At 41.6% G+C, this 25,000-nt stretch overlaps 2 protein-coding genes across 2 annotated transcripts in view; one reads left to right on the forward strand and one right to left on the reverse strand.

The window, feature by feature from the left end:
- The window catches only part of LOC138000492 (kinesin-like protein KIF9), a 6,364-nt gene extending 2,864 nt beyond the window's left edge, over window positions 1-3,500 (forward strand). The window contains exons 3-5 of the mRNA XM_068846956.1: window positions 556-937; window positions 1,137-1,505; window positions 2,210-3,500. Of these exons, the coding sequence (XP_068703057.1) occupies window positions 556-937; window positions 1,137-1,505; window positions 2,210-2,793 (1,335 nt within the window). The 3' untranslated portion in view covers window positions 2,794-3,500. The remainder of the gene's footprint in view (window positions 1-555; window positions 938-1,136; window positions 1,506-2,209) is intronic.
- LOC138001171 (dual specificity protein kinase shkC-like) lies at window positions 3,334-12,486 on the reverse strand. The gene is made up of 7 exons (XM_068847829.1): window positions 12,257-12,486; window positions 10,048-10,229; window positions 8,388-8,486; window positions 7,847-8,063; window positions 6,589-6,874; window positions 5,955-6,287; window positions 3,334-3,465 (listed from the first exon to the last, which is right to left on the reverse strand). Exons 1-7 carry the CDS (start codon window positions 12,484-12,486, stop codon window positions 3,334-3,336), a joined length of 1,479 nt encoding a protein of 492 aa, XP_068703930.1.
- Between the last annotated feature and the right edge of the window lie 12,514 nt (window positions 12,487-25,000).

The following is a 25,000-nucleotide window of genomic DNA, read 5'->3' on the forward strand; positions in this document are numbered from 1 at the left end:
TAGCCTCTCGTTACCTTTTCGTTTACCAACTGAGTTGCAGCCGCAATATTTGGCTTTACTGTTAATTAGATGAGCATGTGATTTGCACCCTCGCCTTATTGTTAAGTTCAAAAACCTTGGCAGATCGTTCATCTCGTAATTATACTTGACAGATGATCCTTCTTAGGTTTACGTCGTCCTTTACACTTTACCCTCGATCCACTCGTCATTTCAAAACTCGAACCCAGACTCTCTCTTTTTCTTCCTTGACTATTCCAGGGCGATTTCCATTTGAATGGAAATCCTGCTAAAAAAAGAACAAACAATTTCTTTCAATCAAAACCTAACGGGACTACCGTGTTCCTTTTTCACGGAGTCGCTTTTTCTTTCTTTAAGAGACTCGATATACTAAAGATTTACAAAAACCAACACTTGCCTTGATTTGTGTTAATTGTGAATTTCAATTTACGTCTTTGAGAGAGAAGTTTAATTTGCTGAAGAACAATGTTAACTGGTGTTTCAGTCTTGGTCATTCTCAAGTTGTAGACTGATCCAAAGTTTACTTTTTTCTCACAGTTATCCACTATGCGGTTCGGCAGCCGAATGATGAACGTACCCTCAGAGCCAGCCATAACAGAGAATTTTGACTTGTTACGTCTGTGTAAACAACACGAGAAAGAAATTCGTACTCTCCGTCAAGAACTCGCCATGCACGACACGCTAACGAACCGAAGCCAAATCTCCTACGAGCCGCTGTCGGAATCGCAAATCCAAGATGTTCGAGAGCAAGTCAAGCGATTTTTGGCGGGGGAGCTTACCGATATTGAGCTGGTGAATGTTCGCCAAATAAAGGAGACATTTTCCCAGTTTCGAGTGATTTTGAACACCATGGAGTTGAGTATGGAAGAGAGGCTCAGGCAGAAATATGTGCTGCAAGAGCGACCAGGCTTTACCTCAGGTAAGTTACATGGTCAGATTGTCCTGCGATGTAATTTTTCGATCAATAGGCGAGAGGTTTCCGTACAATGCGTTTCATCCTCAAGAACAAGTGTTTTTTCATTCCTTGTTTTACACCTAGGCCATACAGTGTTTTGAGTCGTACTATTTTGTTCATTACATGCCATTCAGTGTTGTAATCATATATATATTTTTTGTAGCTGCAAGTGGAAAACTAGGGACTATCCAAGGTGATGTGTCTGGATTGGTCGGCGAGGTTGATGGTCAAGGATTTGGTGTTGGAGTTGCACCCCATGACGTTAAACCGAATGTGTCTACCCTACTAGGTGCCAGAAAGTTGAAAAGTCGGGGTAAAGGCAAAGAAAGGGATAGTGGAAAATCTACTTTGCATGGTGGTGTGGGGCAGATTGAGGGACAAAGCAGTGATGAAGGGCAAGATAGACCTCAGTCACCAACTGCCCAGTCTCCTACACAGCGCGCGGCCACGCCACCCCCCAAGAACGAGGCGTTTGAGGAGTTTAAACAAGAGAGAGGGAGCGAGATAAACCGGATACTTAATCAAAACAAAGGTGAACAAGGAATTGATAATCAAGTGTGAATTAACCACCGGTGTATTGTGAATGGCTTAAAGGGGCTATGTCACGGAAAATGATAAAAAAATTCACGACACTCAAAATGCCGAACATAGCAATAACTACTTAAAACTGTTGAAGTACAAAAGGAAAGAGAAGCATGGATGGACACAAGTGGACAAGATTGAAACGGATTGTGTTTGGGTCATCTTGAAACTAAAAGTCGGCCCGGGCTGACGCTTTTCAAATTTATGGAAAATCGCCTGGATAAAGGTCGTTTTTTGTCCGAATCATCTTGTTTGTGATGTAACGATAATTTTATCAGTAAAGGAATTCCACATTACCATTATCGAGTTTTAAACTCGTGATTTACTAAAGATTTTCCCAAAACACCCTGCAATAACGTGACATAGCCCCTTTAACATTTTACAACAGTTTTAAAAGATTCACATTGCAACCAGGTTGACAATCAGATATAATTTGATGCTAATCTGGTTTGACGAAATTTGAATGTAACTTACAAAGTTACAGTTCAAGGAGCCAACGTTTCGACTCCTATCTAGCGTCTTCATCCAGGGTTATTCGAGTTTAGTTCTTTATTTCCCTCGTAGGACGCGATACAAGCTACAAACTCTTTTAGATGCGTACGCTCAAGTGTTTTGAGTGGCAACATAATTCGTTGTTATTATTTTTTTTTCCAGGAGTTCTTCGCGAGAAAAAGAAGAAAGCCAAAGAGCTTTCTTGGTCTGTGAACAGTCTTAAGGATGAAATCAGCGAGATCGGGGCGACACTAGAAAGTCGAAAACTAGAGCGACTTGAACAGGGAGAATTTCGAACAGACGAGGGTCAAATCGTGATCGACGAAGATGAATACGAGCTTCTTCGGAAGCTGAAAGGTCTGAAGTCACGTTACAGGAGTGATTATGAAGAACTACTCAACACTAAATCCGAGGTCATATATTGTGAAAAGCTCGTAAGCCAGTGTAGGCAACGCCTGTTAACGGAGTTCGACAACTGGTACGTCGAGTCATTCCTCGGAGACGATATTGGACCGGAGAGTGGCCGAGTTGGGCAAGTACCTGAAGACGAGCAAGAGAAGTTCGATCGGCTTCAGTTGGAGTTGTTGATGGAGCACCCTGACTCCGTGCCTTACTACAACGCCAAAATCCAGACTGAGAGACGAACGCATCTGTCTTCCAGCGGTGTTTCACAGAAAAAGAGGAGGCCTGGGGCAATTGTTGCTACGGTCCGAAATCAGCCGCCGACAACATTAACTGTCACATGATCCGAAACAAAAGTGAATCGACTTCAAGAGTTCTCTAAAACGAAAATAACATGTATTACTTTTTTCTCTAGTTTATAACTGAAAATTTCAGTCAGTTTTCATGAGCAAATGAGGACTGATGATTAAGGTTTAAAAGGTCTCTTAATTCTTGATAGGCTGCTTCTCACCTATGCGGTGCTGTTTGTTAACGTAATTTCATGCTGTGACAGGAACATATATGGGTCAGACATTAGGTATATGTCCAGTGTTTTTGTAAGCACGTTGTAAATTGAAACAGATAGACAGTACAGGAGCCCATCATAGAAACACCTTTTTTTTAATGTTTGCTTTTAAGCAAATCATACAGTTTCATGAGAGGAACATCTTACTCTCCCACCCTTCCTTCATCATCCAGTTCAGTTTTGGACGAATCTTGAACATAAGCTATTGCCTTAAATCCAAAAAGAAAACAGAGATGAAATTTCACTTTGACTGAAGGAGACAAAAATATTTTGATTTTAATTCAATTTATTTTGAAATCTAGACGCAGGTTAAATCTACTTATTTGTTAGCCGGCAGAGGAGATTTGACATTCTTTGTTCCAAATAAATGTTCTTGCTTGTCAACAAAGAAGGTGGTAGGACGTAAGGATGCGTACTGAGATGTGATAACGGCTGACAGCCAGCCGTAAATCTGAAAAAGGAGAAACGTAGACGGAGAATTAAAGCAAATTTCTGAATTTAATACACCTTATTCCAAAATGGCCGCCATTAAGATATTCTTTTGTTTTCATTCAAATTAGACCTTGATGCCTCGTTCAAGGCAAAATATTCTTTTGAATTTTCAGCTCAAGAACGAGGCATCAAGGGCTAATTTGAATAAAAACAAAAGAATATTTAAATGACGGCCACTTTGTGGAGGCGCGGTGGCCTCGTGGTTAGTGTGCTCGACACCGGATCGAGTGGTCCGGGTTCGGGGCCTGGCCGGGGACATTGTGTTGTGTTCTTGGGCAAGACCCTTTACTCTCACGGTGCCTCTCTCCACCCAGGTGTATAAATGGGTACCGGCGTAATGCTGAGGGTAACCCTGCGATGGACTAGCATCCCATCCAGGGGGGGGTATAAATACTCCTAGTCGCTTCATGCTACTGAAACCGGAGATAAGCGCTGGCCTGATGAGCCTTCTGGCTCTTAAGCAGAGACTTTACCTTTACCTTTACAGCAAATTTCTGAATTTAATACACCTTATTCCAAAATGGCCGCCATTAAGATATTCTTTTGTTTTCATTCAAATTAGACTTTGATGCCTCGTTCAAGGCAAAATATTCTTTTGAATTTTCAGCTCAAGAACGAGGCATCAAGGGCTAATTTGAATGAAAACAAAAGAATATTTAAATGACGGCCATTTTGGAATAAGGTCTATGCATGGCCCACCAATCAGTTGAGTCCATTTTATATATTAGGTGCGTGATAACAGATAGCAAATTGGTATCTTAGAAAGGATTAATGTCATTCAAACTTACATGATGTTGCCATCAACTTAGTTCGAGTCAGCATTGATGGGAGGGGAAGGGAGGGGTAATGGCACGAGGCGTTCAGCAAAGAGGGTCTTATAGAGCAGTGTCCCAATGAGATCTGATTATGATTGTAGCTTCTCAAGATTTTAAAAATTCAAACGGAAAATTGCAAATGGTATAAGAAACGAGGAGCGCTGTCCATTTACACGGGATAAACCGGGTAGAATATTCCGTAAATTGAGCAGAAGAGGTTTTTCATAGATGAGAGTGTGTGGAAAGAGTATCATGTACCATTTTTCAGAAAACCAGTGAGAGTTTTTTTTTTTTTTGCTTCATGGAACAGCACTTCACTGAGGGTCCCCGTTAGGGATCTTCAATCCCGCCCCCTCGACCAAAATTTTCCCTTATCTTGAAATCCCGAACGTTTTTATCGGCCAATCCCGATACCGGTCATGACGTCACAGCATAATGTCCAAGCCTCGTCGTCAATTACAACTACAGTTGATTTAGAATACACCTTGTTAGTCTTTTCCACCAACCTTCATGATCCAACTGATTGACCTTAATTGTAGCATTTTGAAACCGAAATGATGCGGTTCATTGAACAAGCAAACAAATATCACCCCTCAATTATTTCACGGCTGAAATTTCAGATACAGAAGCGATATTCTGGATACAAACATTAACAAAGGTTCAAGAGCAACCCAGTCCTTGATGTGCGCCCGCACTTCAAACCTACTCAAACAATTCAAAACACGCTCTTCTCCTCGTGCCACTCACCAGGAGTCAAAAAAGACTTCGTCAAAGGCGAGGCTCAGAGACTTGTCAAAACAAGGTCTCCTAAAAAAGAGCTCATCCAAAAATTAAATGGCGCCAACGTGAGAGAGGTTATCGCGAGAATCTTGTTCAAAGGACACTCTCAGAAATGCAACTTAAAAGCAGGAAACTGACACTCCTTCAAAAACCACTGGGGAGCAAACGAATCTTGCCTTTCGTTACACAATGCTACCCAGCAGTGACGAGCTTAAAACAAGTCCTCATAAAAGACTGGCATTTAATAGAGCGACAATCATTGCTCAAAGAAATCTACAAAACCCGCACGTTATTTTACAAAAGAGGGCGATTAAATAAAGATATAATCTTGAGAGCGAAAGTACAAAACTGAAAGGCTAAAACACGCGCAAGGGAGTCGTGTAGGCCTGTCACTCCCGCACACTTAAATTTCCGATCGTTTCCGTCGTTGCCGAGGGCGAAAGTTGAGTTTATTTTTGGCCGTCAGAAATCCCGGATCTCGGGGCTTAAAAGAAACGATTTCCTGGATCCCGCTTCGTAATGACCCTAAATCCCGCGTCCTTTCCATAAATACAATCCCGAATCCCGATAACACATTTCTTTAGAATCCCGAATCCCGGTCTCTGAAAAGGCCAAAGCCGGGATCCCGAAAACCCTACTGGGGACCCTATTCAATGATTTCAGCGAAATTTCATAAAGCAAATGATCCAGTAATGAGCCGGTCGTTTTGTTGAAAACGAGAAACAAGGACTACGTCTAGATTTATTTCATTTCCCCCCTCCCCCCAAGAAACCCATGGAGTTGTTGTTCCATCGGAACAATCGGTTGTTTCGTAGAAAGAAAAAGCGCTCCTTGAAATGTTTATTTCTTGTACCTGTTGAAAATTTGGTCTCTCCAATGCAGTCTTCAAACAATCAGTAATGAGTGCTTTGAAGTTCTGGCTGCAGTTGGCGGGAATCTTATGCAATCTAGGGTCAACAGTTTTCTTTGCGAATTTTGCCAAGCTTTTAATATGTTTCAATGGAAGTTTCCTGGTGATGCATTCCCATACAAGCACTCCAAAGCTGAATACGTCACAGGATTGGTCAGCGGGCTTACCAATCAATTGATCGGGTGCCATATAATCGTATAGGATCTCGAGATGACTGATGGCATGGCCGACGCTTTTGCCGTCTTCAATCCTTTGCGCATATTCAAAGTTGCAAATCTAGAGAATTGAAAAATAGAGCCTAAAAATTATGAGAAATGTAACATTTAAGTCGTCAATGGCAAATGCGTGGTTTTTTTTGTTGAAGATTTGCTTTTCCTACTGAAAACTCTATGTTGTTATTTTTTAACTTGAACTAAGGAGATGAGGGCAACACAGAGGCTGCAGGATCCTGAGATATTTCATTTGGAAAGATCTCGCCTCTGTAACGACATTTATCATAATGTAAACTGCATTCATTTTCTGGCTTGAAAAGCTCTTTAGTTTAGTTTAACCTTTTCAATTTGTCAATAAATCAGACCTTTGCAGTGTAGTTCTCTGTCAACGTCACACTATTGGAGGCCAAATAACAGTGGATGTATCCCCGCTGGTGAACAAATTGCATAGCACATGCTACATCTCGACTGACTCCCAAAACTGTGTTCTCGTCTAAGACGGTCTTTTCTTTGTGAAGAAGAGTGTACAAAAAACCGCGTTCAATGTGCTCCAACACAAGCCCTCTTTGAGAAGGATCCGGGCTGCTGGAAACCGCCATTAGGAGGAGAATATTCGGGTGGCGCAAGTCACTAAGGAGAAAGAAAATGAAACTTTAAGATTATGGACCATTGACTCCTTAAAGAGGAAAGTTAGTTTCCCTTGTAGGATTACAATTCTGAACTTTAGGTTCAGAGAGATGTAAGTACAAAGAAGGCATACAGTTTTTCTATTTAAACCTTGGCCTTATGGCACTCATATTTCAACAGACTTTTTAGCTATCAAAGTGTATCTGAACGTAAATGGACGCAGGCCCAGTCGAGGACAAAGAAAAACTCCCCCTACCCTGGTGTGAGCTCCTCCTTTTCCATTACTAGGACTAACGCTCAGCTGCATTATAGAGCGAGTTTCAATCAAGTGTCGTAAAACCAAAACAAAAGTAATTACTTTCTCCAATCAAAAAGGATGGAGACAATCCGGTAAACCAATCAAAACGCGAAGTAATTACACGTAGCCGACACAAACTGCGAGAAAATGTGCACGCGTGAGCTGCGATTGGTTTTGGAAGAAGAAGGAATTGTGACACCCGAAAATGGCCCGTTAACTTTCGGGTCTTTCGAGAAACGGGCCACAGGGCCACAGGGCCCGTTTCTCGAAAGTCCTGAAACTTTACGGGCCATTTTCGGGTGTAATAATTCTCTTTCTATCTCAAGAACGAAGAGGACTTTACAGTTATTTTTCTTTTTGTTACCTTGAAAACACATTGAAAGATCGGCTCTCCAAAACAAGCGGTTGGCAGTTTCGCAAATGGCTTTTCGGGCCTGAAAAGTTTTCGGGACTTTCGAGAAACGCGCCCCAGGAGAAGGGTACAGTTTTGATTTTCGAGCGGGCCCCGACCTTTCCAGGCAATCATAAACCTTACAAAGTTTATATTACCCTTGCGATTGAGAATGCTCAATAGTGCGATCCCAGACGTCGTTAAAAACTCCTTTAGATTATCTTAGTTTCTAAAATTGCTGTGATATATATGGTCCTATTAGGGGGATGGTACCATTCGCCCATGGCAGAAGTCGAAAAGAATCTACCTTAGAAAAGAAACTTCTTGATGGAAGTGTTCGAAATCAATGTCTTCCTTTAATTGCCATCGATATCTCTTCAAGGTCACCGATCCACCTCTAAGTCCACCTTCGATGTAATAACTGAATGGGTGGTTAGAGTACACATTACCATCTAACGGTTGAATCTCCCTGCTCAGCACTTGGACAACGGGCGCTCGTATTTTACAAACCTGAGCAGATTCATCTGTGAAGAAAGTTCAATATTTATCAAACGTTCACTTGCAGACTAGCTTTCTCACGGGGACTGGTAAAGGCAAGGTTAATTAACTCTTTGACTCGTCGGAGTGATCAGCATGTAAATTCTATTCACAATTTCAAAGCACTGTCAAGGAGAATGTTATTGCATGGGTAAGTTATTGGGAATGAAGATCAGTCGCGAGTTCAATCCCCACATCCGGCAGTTTAAAATTTTTGAATCAATTGTTATTTTAAGTACAGATTTAAAGACTGTGCAGAAAAGAGCAACAGTCGTTCTGCAATGATATATAAAAGAACTTGTTTGCCTCACCAGCATCCATGTACTTAGACTGTGACGAGTCTCCCTTTAAATTGTCAGCAGTTTTTGTGCGTTGAGTCTTCGATGGTTTCTTCTTCTTTTTTTGTCTTTCTGAAGATAGATAGATTATAGACCGAATGCATATATGGAGGCCAAAAAAATATTATTTTGTTTATGTACTAATTAGAATCATTAGCCTCGTTTGCATGGGCAAAATACAAAAGAAATGTTGCTTGAGAGCGAGGCTAGTAAGTCTAATTAGCACATAAACAAAAGAATACATTTTTGGCCGCCATTTATGCATTCGGTCTATTTAAACTTAAATTGCCTACATTAAAAATGAGAAGTTTACGGTAGCGGGGGCTGATGGGGGAAGAAATGTTAAACTCGCCTCCCTCTTGATACCCCATCTTGACAACCCCGTTCCCAGGACCTTGGAAAAGCTAAGGGAGAGGTCCTGGGAACGAGCTTGCTCATCTTGAGATACCCTCTGGTAAGTATATTAGGGAGCTTACGAAACGAGGAAGACGACGGCTACGAGGGCTTCATTTAAAAATACAAGTTCGCGTTAATCATATCACTACGAAACTATTTTATGTCGTTTCGCGTTTAAAATGTGTAGTAACTGTCGAGGAATTAAACTGGTATGAGTGAGTTGGAAGCGTAGAGAGAGAACTGAAAATTCATCGTCATGTGCTAACGTCCTTCACTGAACCTTGAATTTGGTCATTTCACGTCGTCATTTAGGAGATGATGGCAAAGAAGTGTACCAACATGTAAAACGCACGTGCAGAACCATTGTTTTTGCTCACTAAACCTGTTGTTTTGTAGCGTCGTCGTTGCGGTCGGCGTCGTCGTTTCGTAAGCCCCCTATCGACCCAACAGGAATACTGCTAACAGTTAAACTAATTACCAGACGAATGATGGGGTTAGGGTCCAAAAGATCTTTTGGCTCAGTTGGATAATAATAGTTTCTACCACTAGAAACCAAGATACATGCACTGCGTTCAAAACTTTCAATGGCTTGTCTTGTTTATATGGCAGGAAATTTTTTGTATAGCATGATTTTCATACGCGGTTTGTATTCGTATTATAACATAACATTAAAGCATCCCTTTATGATCACAATGGCTTCATTTGGCCCTCCCTTTCGAAGAGCTCAAAAAACTGTTACCCTCGCCTGTTTCCCCCTTCCCCCCTTCCCCCCTTCCCCCTTCCCCCCTTTCCCCCTTCCCCCCTTCCCCCTGCTAATTTCGAACAAGCCCCTAAGAAAGGTAAAGGTAAAGTCACTTTCAAGTTATTTAACGTCGGTAGTTCCTTCAGTTACGAGGCTGGTATCAATGGAAGCCAACGGTGCGCTATTTACCCTCTCCCTTTGTCAGTGCTCCTTTTTACGGGTATTTAAAGCTATAGCTACAAGAATCGGAGGAAAGTCGAAACAGACGTTGAAGTCACCGAGGATCGAACTGGTGACCTCTTGCTCCGAAAGCCGCGCGCTAACCAACTGAGCAACGCCCTGACGAAAGATTTGTAAGCTGACGTTTCGAGCGTTAGCTCTTTGTCTGGCCTGCAAATACCGCCTCACATCGCCTCGTCCGCTTGCATCGTACGTACCCCTCGTCAGACCTTAATCAACTCGTTTGACAAACCGATTTTTTCAAAAACTTATTACCAGCTTGCTTAAGCAACTTTTCAGCTTCTCTTGCGCTCAGTTTCTGGTTGATACATTCTAAGAGTGTCTGTTGGTCATGATTCTTTGCTTTCGGGTCAGCACCGCCTCGAAGAAGCAGAGCCAGACATCTCAAGTTGCCATTTTCTAAAGCCATGCGAGAAGGCGTTCCATGGATTGACAAACTGTAATGAAGAAAGTAAATGTTAAATGTTCGTCGCCTGCTATTACGTAGAATATGTACCGCAGTTTTACTGTCCCACGCATCTAGGAAGCCGTGGTGAATACTTTTAAGTAAATGCGACACGTCCCTGACCATAATGCCAAAAACTGTAATGACATACTATATAACAATTGTCCAATAATAAAAGAATACTCGAGGACTATTCTCTATCATCGTGAGCCGGTCTTCACTTTGAGGTACTTCTTTCCTACCTCTTTACCTTAGACCTAAACCATTATCTATCAATATAAATTGAAAATTCTCACGGTTAAACCCTTCCTGGTGGGTGAGGAACACAAAGTATTTAAAGCCGTTATCTCGTTGCAAAGTATTTGTTCTGCTTTATATGATAAGCTCCATAATAAACGCATTTTGATTGGTTCTCGCCCATGATCAGACTGATTAAGTATGATCAACAGGAGAGACGCATAGCTGACGTCATCATCGAAAACTCTTAATTTTCATATCAGTGAGAATTGTTCTTATCACATTTTGAAGTCATCAGTGATGCATTACTGAACAGAAGCACGACAACACGGAATCTATTTGTTTAAACGTACAATAACCTGCGGTATTTTACAGTTCCATGACAATTAAAACATGAAGCCGGGGTTCCTAATTACGTGGAACGTCATAGGCAGACTGATCACGTCACTGATATAGCAGAGTTGCATTTTCATATGCATATATAGGCCCTGCCGGTTTGCGCGAGGCTACTACTCAGCCGGCTGACTTTTAGTTTTGTTAGTTTGTTTAACATAAGATATTAGGGATCTTAAGCAAGGACGAGGAGCACGGCTACGAGAACGCCATATAATCAAGGCCTGGCAAAACGCTCGCAATATTTAAACGCAACTTCGTGCAACATTGTTGCATGATGCTGCGAAATGTGTTGAACGGACTGGCCAAACACACGCAACATTCTCAACATTTTCAACGTAACATGTCAATGTTTATGTGCCTCAGGCACCTGGTGCGCAACAAGTGGACCTAGCGCGCATGCCCTGGTGCAACAATGTTGCGTGAGCGTGGGCAAACGATTACAACATCATGCAACATCCAAAATGTTGCACGAAAAATTTGACCTCTTTCAAATTTGATCCAACATCATCCAACATGTTGCAACTTACCGCAACGGGGTGGCCAAACGCATGAAACATGTTGTGCCCAACAATGTTGCAGGATGTTGCGTTGAAATATTGCGAACGTTTGGCCAGGCCTTAAAAATAGGTCTAATTAGAAAAAAACAATAGTTTTGCACGCCCTGCTTGTGCGTTTTACATTTTGATACATTTCTTTGCCGTTCTAGTCTTGACAACGACGTGAAGTGATCAAATTTGGGGTCATGTGGAGGACAAGAACACATCACGATGAATTTCCAATTTTCTCTCTAAATATCCACACCGTTCTTACCAATTTTATTCTTGGAATTTGTACTCACAATTTCCAAGCCGAGCGACTTGGAGCTATCGCAAAATTTAGTATTAAAGTAACGGGAAATGGTACTTTTAGAGAACGTCCTCGTTCTTGCTAAAGGTCCCTATTTATTTATTTATTTCACTCCTATGGTTTACCAAAGATTCGTTTCTGTTTTTTCAGTGGCATCCACCTTTTCGTAACGACAGATGGACAAGCAAATTGTGAGCATCCACGTTTACGCTCTTATCGGGCGTCTTCTTCCAAATAGTTCAAACGCTTCACATATCGTATTTGTTCAATGACCCTCATCCTCCACCGCTGAAACCTTTTGCTTTAAACAGGGATGCAGGTATGGCGCAGTGGCGAGAGCACTCACTTCCCACCAATGTTCATGTGGCCAGAGTTCGATTCCCAGACTCCGCCTCATATGTGGGTTGAGTGTTTTGGTTCTCTACCCTGCACCGAGAGGTTTTTGTCTGAGAGGTATGTTGATTTCAGCTTACAGTATCCCCTATTAGCTCTCCAATGCTAGAAGACTAGACACTTGTAAATAAAGTTCTTTTCCATTACCTGTTAGGATCTGCTCCAAGATCCAGTAGTGTTACGACACAATTTTCGCTACCATGCTGCGCTGCTAAATGTAGTGCTGTACAATGGTTCTCGTCCTTAACGTCAACGTGTGGGATATGCCTCTTGTCTAGGAGCTTAACCAATGTTGTCACATCACCTTCCTGCGCACTCTCAAACCAAAGACCAAGACGTTTCTTGTGCTGCTGAGGTCTCCTTTTTTGGTTAGCCATTGCTATGCACTCTTTTTTCTGCTGTTATCAAAATTACAGAAGCCGGGCGAGCTGTGGTTCTACGGTAATAAATGTAGTTTTTTTATTTTATTTTTTATTTTGAAATCAAATCAAATCTTCTATTTGCGAAAACATTTTGTGATAAACCAACGTAAGACCTTCTTTGTGACGTGACCATGTTTTTGCGCGCGCGTAAATGTACAATAGATCTCCTTCCATGCAAAACTACTGCATTGTTATATATGGCGTGGCTTTTTAAGTTAATGGCCGATCTAAGAATAGTTGAATTTTAGTAAAATCATTTCGTTTTATGGACGTTCAAGTAAATAATCTTAAGAAGTATACAACCAGAACGATTTTTCACGTTTCCTTTATTTCTACAGCGTTTTACTGTTCCCCTAAGAGTTAGAAACATAACAAAAAAACTTAGGAAAAGATAGGGTTCCACCGAAATTCTTATTGCCGATATCTTGCAACTTCTGCGAGTCACTGACAAGGAATGTCAACACCAATTCAATTAGCTCACAAAAGAGATAAAAGACTCTCAAAACTTTGAATATCTTGCTACCTTAAACAGTAATCGAAGTCACTTGGAACCTTCACTTGTGCTTCCTGTCAAACCTAACTTATGCTGCCCAATCCACTTGCCACTTTCCATCGAAACTTCCTGAGGTTTATCGACAGCAACGATGTCACATTATTTAAATTCCAGAGGCATTTTTTTCTTAAAGATACTGAGGTTATGTATTTTCACAAGGTGGACAGGTGTATTTTCACAAGTAACTGTCAACTTTATTGTCAATTTTTCACTCGTGAATTTGCGCGGTCTGGAATCCTCATGAGATATAAGGCGAGAATGCTGTCATCATTTTGATAGCGAACGGGACTTTGGCCTTGATGCCCAACGAGTTTGCCAAGCAGAAAGGTCTTTGACCTTTTGGGTGCAGGGTGCAGGGATGGCGCAGTGGTGAGAGCACTCGCCTCCCACCAATGTGGCCCGGGTTCGATTCCCAGACTCGGCGTCATATGTGGCTTGAGTTTGTTGGTTCTCTACTCTGCACCGAGAGGTTTTCTCCGGGTACTCCGGTTTCCCCTCTCCTCAAAAACCGACATTTGACTTGATTTACTTTCATTGTTCATTTCAATTTACAGTGTCCCCAATTAGCGCTCTAGCGCTAGAACGACTAGACACTTAAATAAAGTTCCTTTCCTTTCCTTTCCTTTTGATGAGTCCCTTGGTCGGGATAAAACGAGCTCCGTAAGCCTAACCACGAACAATGTATTTTCACAAGTAACTGTCATCTTTATTGATAAATGTTACAAGGCCCTTGGCAATCCCAAGTGACGTTTCTACGGCTTTTTAAGCACTCATTTTGTATTCGTAAGCCATTTTATGCTGAAGAAGGTCATAGTATTTTGACCGAAACGTCCTTTTTTACATAAGTTTTTTAGTAAAGTTTCGAGTTGGTCGGTGCATTAAAGGCATGCATAGATAACAACCATCTATCTGTGTACGGTGACCTTGCTCACCGCCTAACATTTTATTGCTAGGATTGATACGAAGGAAACAGAACCCTCGCTCAAAACTCTTGCAAAGTGTCGGAAATGGCGGCGGTATATTCGTACTGGTTCCATCGGAGTCTTTGTTGTGTCTTTGCAATCGTCCTTTATCACTTTGGATCTTTTATTTTCAACAAAATGACAATTTCCGCTGAAGAGTTTATGACTTATTGATGGGCTATCAAAGAGGGCGCTCATAAAGGCAAAAAATCTGAAGAACGGAGAAAACCGTGACGGCGATGAGATGTATTTTTTTCGATGCAGATGTCATTTGACATCTGAAGTGCTTTATGCCGGCTGAGTTTCGATGAAAGTGGGCAATCTACATGATGAGGAAAACGTTTTAACTGTCCACCGGTTTGCTTTCTTCCAACTATTTTTGCTTACCGCTGTTTCCAAGCCGTTACAATCAATTTGTGAAAGACCTTGAGTTTTCAGGGTGGTTAACGTAGTAATCCTGTCCAGTCTGTTAAACGAGATTTAGTGACCGTGCAGACCGTCAAACTACGGTTAGCTTTCCGTCCGTAGGCCAGACCTATTAACGAGGAAGCGATCCGTTCTGTTTGTACATTTTGCTTTTTGAACGGCGGAACACTCTGTACAGACCGTCAAATAGTGATTTGTTAACCCCTAACGTCTGAAGTGCTTGCTATTTTTTAGTAATCTTTTGTCGATAAACTGTCTGCGGCACTTGGCTTCGCAGTGTAAGAAGTTCGCATGGCAAATCGCATTGAAACGTCTGCGGTTTTGGGTCAATGCGGGCTCAGGTTTGGGCATCACGTGACAAATGCCAACGCTTCATGTGTTCGGAGAGTTGGCGAGATGGCTTTATCATTTTATACGTGATTTTTCGGGCATGATTAAGCTGGAATGTGGGTAGAGGTAAGCCTTTGAAAGAAGGTGAAAGATGGTTTCACGCAGACCGGAAGGCCTAACTTAAAAATGCTTTGTTGTAAGGCATGGCGGTTCACGAGTGAAGTTGTCTCTCTGGCCTTTCTGATCTGTGGATGAATTCCAGGACCTACCGATACAATTTGGTTAAGTTTTGGCACAGGCAGCCCAGACTCGGAGAGTAAAAAAATTATAAGTATTTGTCTTGGAAACCCGATAACAAACTCAAAAAGATAATTTACACGCAAAAGTTGTCAATACAAAGCCGCACTTTATTGCCCCTGGGTTTTTCTCGCTTTTTGTGAGGTTATTTGCCTGATTGAACGCGATTTAAGTGACTTCTCAGTTTCCCGGATTGTCACTCGTACATAAATAAAGGAAAGGCTGGAAAGTAATTTTTAACTTACCTCACATCTCGCCAATAAAATCACACTTTTCCGGAATAAGTCACGTTCAAACTCCAGCGATGGCCACACGGATAAATTTACTTCTCTTTAGCTAAGGTCCAGCAAGTATCCATTGCTGAGAAGCAGCTAAGAAAAGTCAAATATTCAAAATCCTTTGAGGGTCGCTTACATCTCTCACCCTGCCACCAGAGCCTTTTTTTAACTCGACGAGAAAGAAAATACTCTGCAGAAATCATTTAAAGTCTTTATTGAGTATGCGCAAGCCGTCGCTTGGAGACAGTTTCAAACCCAGGCCACTAAAAAAATGATCTTTGATCTTGCGGGACCAAGCGAGAAATCCCGAGCGTCACAGTATAGCTCCCTCTTTCCCGCTCAGTTAGCCAATCACAGCGCGGGATTTGATTCATCTTGCCCACTCACGGAGCTAGTCATATAATAATTATAATGATTGTATTGAAAAGTCCTTTTTTTAAAAATGATTTTCCTGGTAACGTAGTATATGAAAAATAACTGAGATTTCTCTCCGGTCTTCTTCTCATAATCTTCGCAGAAATAACATTTTGTCTCTCAATAAACCTTGAACAACCAGTCCTGGTCTTAATTCTTTTTCTTACTTATCAGCTAAGTTGTGGAATGCCCTACCTGATTTTATCCGTACCATTGAGTTGACAGGTTTTAAAATGAGATTCCAGGGCTGCGTTTTGTATAGCCACTTTTCTTTTTAATTAATGTTTCTTTAAACATTTTATATTTCGTTATGTATCCGTATATGCTATTTATTCTAGCTGTAAATGTAATGTCTCGAAGACATTAGCTCTTTTCTTTACTCTGAAATTCGAGAGGAAAGAAAGTTTGTACACGTGTGCATGTATGTATGTTACCTTTAGCAGGGCGCCTGCGCACACTTTGTAATCTGCGACTCCAGTGCTTACCATATGACAGATAAAATGACTTTTCTCTTGAATATATAAGCCATCTAATTCTTACGCTGTATATTAACAAGGGCGGCTTGGAGCTGTGAGTAGGCGTGGGATTTGTCACATATGGTTTAGGGGCCGACATATCTCTCCCCCAATGCCGTACCGGGAGGCAAGGTCGGTAGCAGAAAGCAGCAATGGGCCAACTGCGTCCAAAAGCGATCGCACGAGCCGAAATCCCGGGATGACTCGTTTGGTTTTCTCTCTTGTTCGAACATTCCGTCACCACATGCGCAAATGTTCTGGCTCTTCCATACCTAGCCTACCAAAAAAAATTAACATGCTGGTTTTTTTTGTTTTTTTTTTGTACCAGCAATTGACATTTCAGTTGATTTTATAGGCATAAACGTAACGTAAGAACCGTGCGTGACTGGTCTTGTCTCAGACTGAAGCGAGAGATGGTTTCATACAGACTGGGACGCCTAAAATGCTCTGTTGTAAACATGGCAGTTCAAGAGTGAAGTTGTCTCTCTGGCCTTTCTGTGGGCGAATTCCAGGACCTACTGACACAATCTGGGCAAGTTTTGAAAGCTAAAACCTTCAATGGATGCGTTATTTTGCTGGTAGGACTGGGTGGCCCGACACTTATGAAAAAACTATGAAATGAGAATCGGGAGTCTTCCCTTGTCATGGAATGGAAGAATTACCCAGAATGCTTTTTGGGCATGAGCGAGGTAACTTAAGAAGCACGAGACTGGCTCTCATCGAATGGCTGAAGCGCGGCCAGAGGAAAATGAAAATGATTTCAGGAGTAGGCCTGGTGTGTGCTGTTAACGTAGATTTTGGATTTCTGAAAAAGTTTTTATCATAGAAAATTCGCGACAAAGTGGTGCTTTCATTTCGCTGTAATTCTCGTGTCAAAAAGACGGTATAATAATGTAAATAAGAGAATAACGATATTTATATTTGCAGATTACATGTCCTCTTACTACGAAAGTGAAGCTCGACATCTCTATGCAATAAGTGCATTCAAATTTTCCTCGTATTACTTGATAAAAGTATGTGGATTTTTTTTTGAAAAAAGGGTTTTTCTGCTTATATGAAAAATACGTTTTCTCTATCGTCCGCTTGTTATGCATGATCTTCGCGGAAATTACATTCCTTTCCTCAATAAACCTGGAACAACCAGTTATGCATGGTCTTAGTTCTCTTTTTTCTTACGTATCAGCTAAGTTGCGGAATGCGCTACCTGATTTTATCCGTACCTATGAGTTTACTGCTTTTAAAAGAGAATCCATGGCCGTATTTTGTACAGCGGCTTTTCTTTTTAATGAATATATCTTTAAATATTATGTATTTAGTAGGTATCTGTACATGCTATGTAATTTAGCTGTAAATGTAACGTCTCGAAGATATTAGCTCCTGTAGTTATTCGGAAAAAGCTTATGACTGTATGTATGTTACCTTTAGGAGGGCGCATGCGCACACTTTGTAATCTGCGACTCCAGTGCTTACCATATGACAGATAAAATGACTTTTCTCTTGAATATATAAGCCATCTAATTCTTACGCTATATTGACAAGGGCGGTTTGGAGCTGTGAGTAAGCGTGGGATTTGTCACATATGGTTTAGGGGCCGACATATCTCTCCCCCAATGCCGTACCGGGAGGCAAGGTCGGTAGCAGAAAGCAGCAGAGGGCCAACTGCGTCCAAAAGCGATCGCACGGGCCGAAATCCCGGGATGACTCGTTTGGTACGACGCTCCAGCGCCGGTGTCTGGAGGTACTGCGTTTTTCTCTCTTGTTCAAACATTCCGTCACCACATGCGCAAATGTTCTGGCTCTTCGATACCTAGCCTACCAAAAGAATTAACATGCTGGTTTTTTTTGTTTTTTGTTTTTGTACCAGCAATTGACATTTCAGTTGATTTTATAGGCATAAACGTAACGTAAGAACCGTGCGTGGCTGGTCTTCTCTCAGACAGAGGCGAGAGATGGTTTCATGCAGACTGGGACGCCTAAATTGCTCTGTTGTAAACATGGCAGTTCAAGAGTGAAGTTGTCTCTCTGGCCTTTCTGTGGGCGAATTCCAGGACCTACTGACACAATCTGGGCAAAAATCTGACGCCTAAATTGCTCTGTTGTAAACATTTTATATTTCGTTATGTATCCGTATATGCTATGTATTTCAGCTGTAAATGTAATGTCTCGAAGATGCTAGATCTTTTAGTTACTGTGAAATTCGAGATGAAAGAAAGTTTGTGCACGTGTGCATGTATGTATGTTACCGTTAGCAGGGCGCGTGCGCACACTTTGTAATCTGCGACTCCAGTGCTTACCATATGAGAGATAAATTACTTTTCATATGAATATTAAAGCCATCGGAATCTTACGTCAACTTGACAAGGGATATCGGGAGCTCTGTGTAGGAGTGGGATCTATCTCATATGGCCTAGGGGCCGACATTTCTCTCCCTTACTGCCGTACTGGGAGGAAGGTCGGTATCTGCATGAAAGCAGCGAAGGGCCAACTGCGTCCAAAAGCGATCACACGGGCCAAAATCCCGGAATGACTGGTTTGGTACTAGGTACTCCCATGCCATGTCTGGAGGTACTGCGTTTTTCTCTCTCGTTCAACCATCAGCGCATGCGTAAATGTTCTGGCTCTTCGGTTCGTACCATACCAAAAAAAGATACTGGTTTTTACAAGGAATTGAAATTTCAGTTAGTTCTACAGGCATAAACGTAACGTAAGGACCTTGCGTGTCTGGTCTTTTCGGCGAGACAGAGGTGAGAGATGGTTTCATGCAGACTGGGACGCCTAACTTAAAATGCTTTGTTGTAAGGCATGGCGGTTCACGAGTGAAGTTGACTCTCTGGCCTTTCTGATCTGTGGATGAATTCCAGGACCTATCGATACAGTTTTCAAAGCTAAAACTTTCAATCGATGCTGTATTTTGCTGGTAGGACTGGTTGGCCCGACACATAAAAAATATATGAAATGAGAATCGGGGTTCTTCCCTTGTCATGGAATGTCTGAATTACGCAGAACTTTTTTTGGGCATGAACGAGGCAACTTGAGAAACAGGAGACTGGCCCTCATCAAATGGCTGAAGCGTGGCCGGAGGAAAAAGTGTGAAGGAAATTTCTTGGCAGATACCAAGGAGGAGACCTGGTGTGTGCTGTTAACGTAGAAAAAAATTCGCGACAAAGTAGTGCTTCAGTTCCACTGTATCCTCGTAGCAAAAACTGGCCTTTCTTAATTTTCATGTCAAAGGAACGGTATAATAATGTAAATAAGAGAATAGTGAGATTTATGTTTCAAGATTACCGTTGCAAGTCAAACTCTACATATCTATGCAATAAGCGCATTCAAATATTACTGTATAAAAGTTTTTTTTAAAAAAATGACTTTCCTGCTAATTTTGATGAAGGGAAATAAATGGCAGATGATCAAGTAAAGAATCCATCTTGTAATTCCTTTGCACGGGTTTCACCGAAATTCTTATTGCCGATATCTTGCAACTTCTGCCAGTCACTGACGAGGAATGTCAACACCAATTCTCAAAACTTTGAATATCTTGCTACCTTAAACAGTAATCGAAGTCACGTGGAACCTTCACTTGTGCTTCCTGTCAAATCTAACTTATGCTGTCCAATCCACTTGCCACTTTCCATCGAAACTTACTGAAGTTTATCGACAGCAACGATGTCACATCAATTAAATTCCAGAGGCATTTTTTTCTTAAAGATACTGAGGTTATGTATTTTCACAAGGTGGACAGGTGTATTTTCACAAGTAACTGTCAACTTTATTGTCAATTTTTCACTCGTGAATTTGCGCGGTCTGGAATCCTCATGAGATATAAGGCGAGAATGCTGTCATCATTTTGATAGCGAACGGGACTTTGGGCGTGATGCCCAACGAGTTTGCCAAGCAGAAAGGTCTCTGATGAGTCCCTTGGTCGGAGTGAAACGAGCTTCGTAAGACTAACCACGAACAATGTATTTTCACAAGTAGCTGTCATCTTTATTGATAAATGTTACAAGGCCCTTGGCAATCCCAAGTGACGTTTCTACGGCTTTTTATGCACTCATTTTGTATTCGTAAGCCATTTTATGCTGAAGAAGGTCATAGTATTTTGACCGAATTTTTTACATAAGTTTTTTAGTAAAGTTTCGAGTTGGTCGGTGCATTAAAGGTATAGATAACAACCATCTATCTGTGTACGGTGACCTTGCTCCCCGCCTAACATTTTATTGCTAGGATTGATACGAAGGAAGCAGAACCCTTGCTCAAAACTCTTGCAAAGTGTTGGAAATGGCGGCGGTATATTCTTACTGGTTCCATCGGAGTCTTTGTTGTGTCTTTTGCAATTGTCCTTTATCACTTTGGATCTTTTATTTTCAATAAAATGACAATTTCCGCTGAAGAGTTCATGACTTATTGATGGGCTATCAAAGAGGGCGCTCATAAAGGCAAAAAATCTGAAGAACGGAGAAAACCGTGAAGGCGATGAGATGTATTTTTTTCGATGCAGATGTCATTTGACATCTGAATTGCTTTATGCCGGCTGAGTTTCGATGAAAGTGGGCAATCTACATGATGAGGAAAACGTTTTAACTGTCCACTGGTTTGCTTTCTTCCAACTATTTGTGCTTACCGCTATTTCCAAGCCGTTACAATCAATTTGTTCGCAATTTGTGTGTAAAGACCTTGAGTTTTCAAGGTGGTTAAGATAGTAATCCTGTCCAGTCCGTTAAACGAGATTTAGTGACCGTGCAGGGGCCGGCTGCTGAAAGCCTGGTTAGCGCTAACCGTTTGTTAAGAGGTATCAAAACTTATAGGTTTCCATGGGATTTAACGCTGGTTAGTGCTAACCCATGCTTCGAGCAACCCAGGCCAGACCGTCAAACTACGGTTAGCTTTCCGTCGGAAGGTCAGACCTATTAACGAGGAAGCGATCCGTTCTGTTTGTACATTTTGCTTTTTGAACGGCGGAACACTCTGTACAGACCGTCAAATAGTGATTCGTTAACCCCTAACGTCTGAAGTGCTTGCTATTTTTTAGTAATCTTTTGTCGATAAACTGTCTGCGGCACTTGCCTTCGCAGTATAAGAAGTTCGTATGGCAAATCGCATTGAAACGCCTGCAGTTTTGGGTCAATGCGGGCTCAGGTTTGGGCATCACGTGACAAATGCCAACGCTTCATGTGTTCGGAGAGTTAGCGAGATGGCTTTATCATTTTATACGTGATTTTTCGGGCATGATTAAGCTGGAATGCGGGTAGAGGTAAGACTTTGAAAGAAGGTGAAAGATGGTTTCACGCAGACCGGAAGGCCTAACTTAAAAATGCTTTGTTGTAAGGCATGGCGGTTCACGAGTGAAGTTGTCTCTCTGGCCTTTCTGATCTGTGGATGAATTTCAGGACCTACCGATACAATTTGGATAAGTTTTGGCACAGGCAGCCCAGACTCGGAGAGTAAAAAAATTATAAGTATTTGTCTTGGAAACCCGATAACAAACTCAAAAAGATAATTTACACGCAAAAGTTGTCAATACAAAGCCACACTTTATTGCCCTGGGGTTTATCTCGCTTTTTGTGCGGTTATTTGCCTGATTGAACGCGATTTAAGTGACTTCTCAGTTTCCCGGGTTGTCACTCGTACATAAATAAAGGAAAGGCTGGAAAGTAATTTTTAGCTTACCTCACATCTCGGCGATAAAATCACACTTTTCCGGAATCAGTCACGTTCAAACTCCGGCGATGGCCACACGGAGAAATTTACTTCTCTTTAGCTAAGTTTCAAGGTCCAGCGAGTATCCACTGCTGAGAAACAGCGATGAAAACTCAAATATTCAAAATCCTTCGAGGCTCGCTTACATCTCTCACCCTGCCACCAGAGCCTTTCTTAACTCGACGAGAAAGAAAGTACTCTGCAGAAATCATTTAAAGTCTTTATTGAGTATGCGCAAGGCGTTGCTTGGAGACAGTTCAAACCCAGGCCAAGTCTCGATCGCATTCCTAAACGCCATATTGATTTCGTATTGAGGGCTCGATTTTGACCTTCGCCTTGTCAAAAATATGTTGTACGCGCTACCTAAACTGGTTTGACCGGAGTGACTAGCGAAGAAACTTGGACTGCGGCGACTCAAAAGACTTGACACAATTTCGGCAGAGCCTCTCTTCAGTGCTCGCCCTCTCGTGAGTTTTAGAGAGGCTATGGTATGCGAGTACATCTCTATGCAATAAGCGCATTCAAGAGTTTCTCATATATATGGTTTTTTGACCAAGCGTGAGGTCAAGATGGCTGGATATTGGCCAAGTTCTTTTTTTGCGTGTTTATGGACCGAGACGAAGTCGAGAACGAGGCCAATGTCCATCCATCTTGACCGAGCAAGCTTGGTCAATAAAGGATTTATTACATGGGATAAGACACTAAAAAATTGATTTTTGATCTTGCGAGACCAAGCAAGAAATCCCGAGCGTCACAGTATAGCTCCCTCTTTCCCGCTCAGTTAGCCAATCACAGCGCGAAATTTGATTCATCTTGCCCATTCACGGAGCTAGTCATATAATAATTATAACTACTGTATTGAAAAGTCTTTTTTTAAAAAATGATTTTCCTGGTAACGTAGTATATGAGATTTCTCTCCAGTCTTCTTCTCATAATCTTCACAGAAATAACATTCTGTCTCTCAATAAACCTTGAACAACCAGTCCTGGTCTTGATTCTTTTTCTTACTTATCAGCTAAGTTGTGGGATGCCCTACCCGATTTTATCCGTACCATTGACTTGACAGGTTTTAAAATGAGATTCCAGGGCTGCGTTTTGTATTGCCACTTTTCTTTTTAATTAGTGTTTCTTTAAACATTTTATATTTCGTTATGTATCCGTATATGCTACGTATCTTAGCTGCAAATGTAATGTCTCGAATACATTAGCTCTTTTCTTTACTCTGAAATTCGAGAGAAAGAAAGTTTGTACACGTGTGCATGTATGTATGTTACCTTTAGCAGGGCGCGTGCGCACACTTTGTAATCTGCGACTCCAGACAGAGGCGAGAGATGGTTTCATGCAGACTGGGACGCCTAAAATGCTCTGTTGTAAACATGGCGGTTCAAGAGTGAAGTTGTCTCTCTGGCCTTTCTGTGGGCGAATTCCAGGACCTACTGACACAATCTGGGCAAGTTTTGAAAGCTAAAACCTACAATCGATGCGTTATTTTGCCGGTAGGACTGGGTGGCCCGACACTTATGAATTAACAATGAAATGAGAATCGGGAGTCTTCCCTTGTCATGGAATGGCAGAATTACCCAGAATACTTTTTGGGCATGAGCGAGGCAACTTAAGAAGCACGAGACTGGCCCTCATCGAATGGCTGAAGCGCGGCCAGAGGAAATGATTTCTAGCCAGATACTCAGGAGTAGGCCTGGTGTGTGCTGTTAACGTAGATTTTGGATTTCTGAAAAAGTTGTTATCATAGAAAATTCGCGACAAAGTGGTGCTTTCATTTCGCTGTCATTCTCGTGTCAAAAAAACGGTATAATAATGTAAATAAGAGAATAACGATATTTATATTTGCAGATTACCTGTCCTCTTACTACGAAAGTCAAGCTCGACATCTCTATGCAATAAGCGCATTCAAAACTTCCTCGTGTTACTTGATAAAAGTATGTGGGTTTTTTTGTTTTTCTGCTTATATGAAAAATACGTTTTCTCTACCGTCCCCTTCAGATGCATGATCTTAGCGGAAATTACATTCCTTTCCTCAATAAACCTGGAACAACCAGTTATGCATGGTCTTAGTTCTCTTTTTTCTTACGTATCAGCTAAGTTGCGGAATGTGCTACCTGATTTTATCCGTACCTATGAGTTTACTGCTTTTAAAAGAGAATCGTATTTTGTACAGAGGCTTTTCTTTTTAATGAATATATCTTTAAATATTATGTATTTAGTAGGTATCTGTATATGCTATGTATTTTAGCTGTAAATGTAACGTCTCGAAGATATTAGCTCCTGCAGTTATTCGGAAAAAGCTTGTGACTGTATGTATGTTACCTTTAGGAGGGCGCATGCGCACACTTTGTAATCTGCGACTCCAGTGCTTACCATATGACAGATAAAATGACTTTTCTCTTCAATAAATAAGCCATCTTGTCACATATGGTTTAGGGGCCGACATATCTCTCCCTCAATGCCGTACCGGGAGGCAAGGTCGGTAGCAGAAAGCAGCGAAGGGCCAACTGCGTCCAAAAGCGATCGCACGGGCCGAAATCCCGGGATTACTCGTTTGGTACGACGCTCCAGCGCCGGTGTCTGGAGGTACTGCGTTTTTCTCTCTTGTTCAAACATTCCGTCAGCACATGCGCAAATGTTCTGGCTCTTCGATACCTAGCCTGCCAAAAAAACATTAACATGCTGGTTTTTTTTGTTTTTTTTTGTTTTTGTACCAGCAATTGACATTTCAGTTGATTTTATTGGCATAAACGTAACGTAAGAACCGTGCTTGGCTGGTCTTCTCTCAGACAGAGGCGAGAGATGGTTTCATGCAGACTGGACGCCTAAATTGCTCTGTTGTAAACATTTTATATTTGGTTATGTATCCGTATATGCTATGTATTTTAGCTGTAAATATAATGTCTCGAAGATGCTAGATCTTTTAGTTGCTGTGAAATTCGAGATGAAAGAAAGTTTGTGCACGTGTGCATGTATGTATGAAGGGGTAGTTTCTAA

Source organism: Montipora foliosa, chromosome 4 (assembly GCF_036669935.1).
Source record: "Montipora foliosa isolate CH-2021 chromosome 4, ASM3666993v2, whole genome shotgun sequence".
Lineage (NCBI taxonomy): Eukaryota > Metazoa > Cnidaria > Anthozoa > Scleractinia > Acroporidae > Montipora > Montipora foliosa.

What these genes read in the sequence shown, in the direction of transcription:
- LOC138001171 (XM_068847829.1), bottom strand. Translation starts at nt 12,486, where the DNA reads ATGGCTAACCAAAAAAGGAGACCTCAGCAGCACAAGAAACGTCTTGGT. An exon ending in GTCTAAGTACATGGATGCTG is followed by an intron (nt 8,064 to 8,387) that starts GTGAGGCAAACA and finishes CTTTCTTCACAG; the next exon opens with ATGAATCTGCTCAGGTTTGT. An exon ending in CAGAGAACTACACTGCAAAG is followed by an intron (nt 6,288 to 6,588) that starts GTCTGATTTATT and finishes TCAATTCTCTAG; the next exon opens with ATTTGCAACTTTGAATATGC.